This window comes from Chondrus crispus, genomic scaffold (genome assembly GCF_000350225.1).
Source record: "Chondrus crispus Stackhouse genomic scaffold, scaffold_377, whole genome shotgun sequence".
NCBI classification, from domain to species: domain Eukaryota; phylum Rhodophyta; class Florideophyceae; order Gigartinales; family Gigartinaceae; genus Chondrus; species Chondrus crispus.
This window is the reverse complement of record NW_005179274.1, coordinates 71,381-75,811: the sequence shown is the minus strand read 5'-3', so window position 1 is coordinate 75,811 and position 4,431 is coordinate 71,381. Positions and strand designations below refer to the sequence as shown.

General features: G+C 47.9%; 1 protein-coding gene across 1 annotated transcript; it reads left to right on the top strand.

The window, feature by feature from the left end:
- Positions 1-2,741: 2,741 nt before the first annotated feature.
- CHC_T00000959001 (hypothetical protein) lies at positions 2,742-3,149 on the top strand. Its single transcript, XM_005718201.1, has one exon. The coding sequence runs from the start codon at positions 2,742-2,744 to the stop codon at positions 3,147-3,149; it is 408 nt and encodes a 135-aa protein (XP_005718258.1).
- Positions 3,150-4,431: the final 1,282 nt, after the last annotated feature.

The following is a 4,431-nucleotide window of genomic DNA, read 5'->3' as shown; positions in this document are numbered from 1 at the left end:
CGTGCCATTTTCCCTTCGCGCCCTCGGCCGGCGACCTGCGCGGTCTTTCTGCCCCAGCCCGAGCCCCGTGCGGCCTATGGTTTCCCTTCGTCTCCCCGGTTTCTACTCTAGAAATTGGAAAATGGCCCGTAACGAAAACGAAATTCATTTGAATGGGGCCATGATTCTGAAACGGAAAGTGTTTTGGGATGTAGGAGGATATGATGAAAGAATACAAACGTATGGATGGGATGACGAGGATCTCTACACACGGTTGGCTGCATGCAACGTTCAAAAGTTAAACGTCAGCTACGATCACGTTAACCACATCTCTCACGATGATGGTAAACGAGCACAGAAAGGAGTCAAATTTGCACAAGTGCAAATTGACCTGAACCAACTTCTACTTGAAAGATTGCCGCCCTGGTCGAAGAATGACTCGGAAGGACATGGCTCATCTCAGTACCAGGTTGTAGATCGTGATGGAAAAGGCTACTTCGAGCTAGAAGCTGAACACGTTCCGAAATCTTTAAGAAGACAACTTGACAACGACTTGTATGAAGAGTCATGGGCTCTAGCTCTGGGTAGGCGGCTCGCTGACGACTTTCATGTTCCCTGGGATATTTTGGAGTCAACAGACTCAGAAAACAAGGAGCTTTTGTTACGTAAGCTTTTGCATCTCCAAAGTGACTTAGATTTTCAAAGGAGCTCGGTGAAGGCCGCAGATAATGGGACAGAGGATATCTCGAGATTGCCAGCAGAGGCGAGGATACTTTTCATTCATTGCATGTATGGCCTGGGAAATCGATTGCAAGCTCTGGGGAGTGCCCTGGCATTCGCAAGGACCAGTAATCGTATTCCTGTCGTGGTATGGGAATCTGACGCCCATATTGCAGCTGACTTCAACGCTCTCTTCAACACATCAGACATGGTGGTTCTGAAAAAGTTTATACCTACCTGGCCGCTTCATGATCATCACAAGTACGACCACTCTTGGAATCACTTCCTCTTTTACAACTACATGGAGATGGAACCAAAGGCAGTCAAAGGGGAACTCATTGTCAACGAAAAGAGCAAGCATATATATTACAAAGGAGCCTACATTCTGGAGGCGCCGGAATATACATGGTGGGATGCTGATAATGAGGAATTGAGAAAATTGCAACCAGTACAAAAGGTTACAGAGCGGTTGAAAGAACTCAAAGATGAGGGCCTCTCATCAGCAATTGGCGTTCATATTCGAAGCAGGACACTCACCTTTGATATCAAAAATGTCGATTTCAACCAAGAGTACGGGTCAGATGCGGCTACGACAATGGAACACTGGCGCTCGCAGAGTTCCTACAGAAATTTTGTTTCGGAAATGAAGCGCATTATTCGGGAAGAGGACAAAGATAGTCAGTTTTATATCGCAACAGACACATGGGAAGTAATTCCGCGGATGGAAGCACTCTTTCCGGGAAGAATTCTAAGCACAAATCGAACATGTGACGATAGGGATTCCGAGTGCGTGAAATACGCAGTAATCGACATGTATGCTTTAAGTAGTACACGGAAGTTGCTCGGCTCAAATTGGAGCAGCTACACGGAGATGGCGGAGCGTCTAGGGGGTCTGAAAGCGAAGTTAGCAGGACTAGATTTCGGGGAAGGAGCAGGGAAGCTATTGAATGGTGAGGCAAGTGAGCACGAAGAGGTTGAAAAATCTGAGGAAGAGGTTTCTGCAGAACTACAGGATAGGCAATTTGACACAGGCAGGGAGTGAATAGGTACGGTATGGAAAGGACACAAGAGTGGTGATGACGGTCAATACTATTGAATGGCTTTTTATTCCAAATACGGTTGCGTGCACTATTGCTAAGATACTGAATGATCACTTGCCTATTTCGCTATCAGCGATTGCAGTGCGCAGTGGAATTTTGATAGAATACAAACTATATTGAAGTGTGCTTCCCAAAAGAACTGATATTGCCTTGGGTAGACTGCTTGAGACACACAGCAATCTCACAAAACTGGGCTTCGTCTCGTTGAAAAATTACGGAAGATGGTTGGTGTTGCATTGAAATTGAATTTTTTCATTCTTTTGAGATTGACCGGTGTTTTGAGTAATCCCACGACCTCAAATTGACCAAGCAAAGTCCCAGGGCACACATCAGTGCAGATTGCAGCACAAGCAGTTGAGGACACCAAGTACAGCTTTTCGGCTCCAGCTTCAAGTACGTCTTGCCGCCACAATTTTCGATTTCCTGCTTTAGGACGTGCACAGCAGTCAGACAACAGTCATAGAGGCTTCGTGAGACTGGAGTCTTGAAGCATTCAAGCGTCACCCTAGAAAGGCTGCACTCGAGAATACATTTTGCTTGCTTTGCATCATTCTCACCTCCAATCAATCGTTTCGGGAATAGGCCAGGCTGGTCGCATTAGAAGAATTCCCTCCGTGTGTAATCATGGCTTCTCAGAAGACAGCGTTTGAAGTCTCGAGCGCATTGGCGAGACCCATGAATTCACGCATTTCTGTGCAACTCCAAGAGAGCCCGTGCCAAGCACTTCAGAGTCGCAGGACACAGAAGGTCGCAAGGCAGAATATCGATGCAAATGGAAGTGGACAAAAGCAGTAAGCAAGGAGATAACTCCAAACCCCGGCAGACTCATATTTCCCCGGAATTGGCAAATCAAGCCATTAATGATGCTATTACATACTCAGGTGGGGACGTTGTGGTTATGGCTAGAACCTGTGCAAGTAGATTTTGTGATGCATTACAACAATGCTATGGTTCAGAAGAAATATCAGATGTGTTTATTGCTTGCGGCTCAGGTTTAAACGGCTTAATTGGATTGCAAGCCGCTGTAATTCGTTTATCAAACCCGAAGTGCTAGTGTCTTTAGGAGCACCAAAGCTTGGATCAAAGGTGTTTGCCGGGGGCTACCACTTTATAGCTGGTCGACATCTTCCTCAAAGCTACTTTTTGGAAAAGGGAATCTCTGTTCCGGCTTTTCCCGGCGAGGAGTCAAACTGCGTGCTCATGTCAAGTAACCCGTTTCGCTTCGAAGGTGCTAATGGAGAGACATATGGGCGACCTGGACAATTCAATGCCACGCTCTACACGAAAAACCCTACCCGAGAATGGGTCGATATTGACAAGCACGATGACCTGTGGGACGAACTAGACTAGCATTAGAGTGTGCTCAGTGAGTTTAAGAGTGGAAATCATTGTCAAGTGCTATACAGGGACTCTGGCTGCGAAAAAACGCTATCTACTGGCCAACTTTTTTGCTTAGCGCGACGCGCCACATAATGTAATTCGACGTGGCCTGCATCAGCGCGGATGCTGTGACTTTTCCTGTTTGTCGCCATACGAACCCACACGCAACACCGGTGACACAGGCGGAGGCCATGTATCGAACGTTTGGCGGGTCATATCCAAGTTTTGATTTCCCTAAGTGTGCAATGCCGAAGGCACCAGACGCGATGAGTAGTGCAGATATGGACCCGTGGCCTAGGCGTTGCTCCAACATATTCTGAATCATACCCCTAAATATAAGCTCCTCGGTAACGCCGTTCATGAATATGCCTAGGAAAGTGGCGGCTTCTTTGGCCGCGTCTAAACGAGGTGGCGTCTTGACGTCAGCAAACCGGGTTAGGGCGGCAAGTGGAACGGTGATGAGATCAGAGGCAGCACCCACGGCTAGCGCTATCAGCACATCGACTGGGGTTACCTTGAAAGTGTAGCCCAAGTCACGAGCGTGGGCCAGCTTTGAAAAGGGCGTAGAATTGTGAAGCAGTTCACGACTGTCAAAGCTGCGGTGAACAAGCCCCAGGCTGTAACCTTTCCAGTCGGTGATATGTCCGATGACAACAGCTTAAATTCCAGTGGAAGCCAGATGCAAAGAACGGTAATCAGGTCGGCCATTTCGGAGCGAAGCGATGGGTGGTCGTCTGGCTTTGTGAGCTGAAGCAGTGACGGGATGAGGATATACGCTATGTAAATTGCCAATATAGGGACTGCGCGACGGCGACCGTCCATGATGTTGGGTGCACCGGCGAGGCACACTGGAACCATAACTAATAGCACCGTCCAAGCTGCTTGCCATCTATGTCCAAATTCGTTGACAAATGTCGAAGAAGAGTAAGCCAGGAATAAAAGAGTCCAGCACATCGAGGCTGAGGACTCCAAAGTATGGGCTCGGCCGCCTGGTTCTGGCATTTTTGGAAAGCCGCGGTCAGTCATTGGCTCCATGCTGAAGGATGGAACGAAGATTCTACCCGAACAGCGAGGTAGAACACGGTTGAAGCTGTTTCAATTGTCTCTGCGGTAGCCGGAAAACGCTCTTGTAGAAAGCAGGGTTGCCTTGAGCACTTTGTCGTTGCTCGCTGCGATTTTTGCGTTTCTAAAAGGTTTACTAGGAAGGTACTCTTGCTGGGCCTTGCACGTGTTCGTGTGTGTGAACATCCGT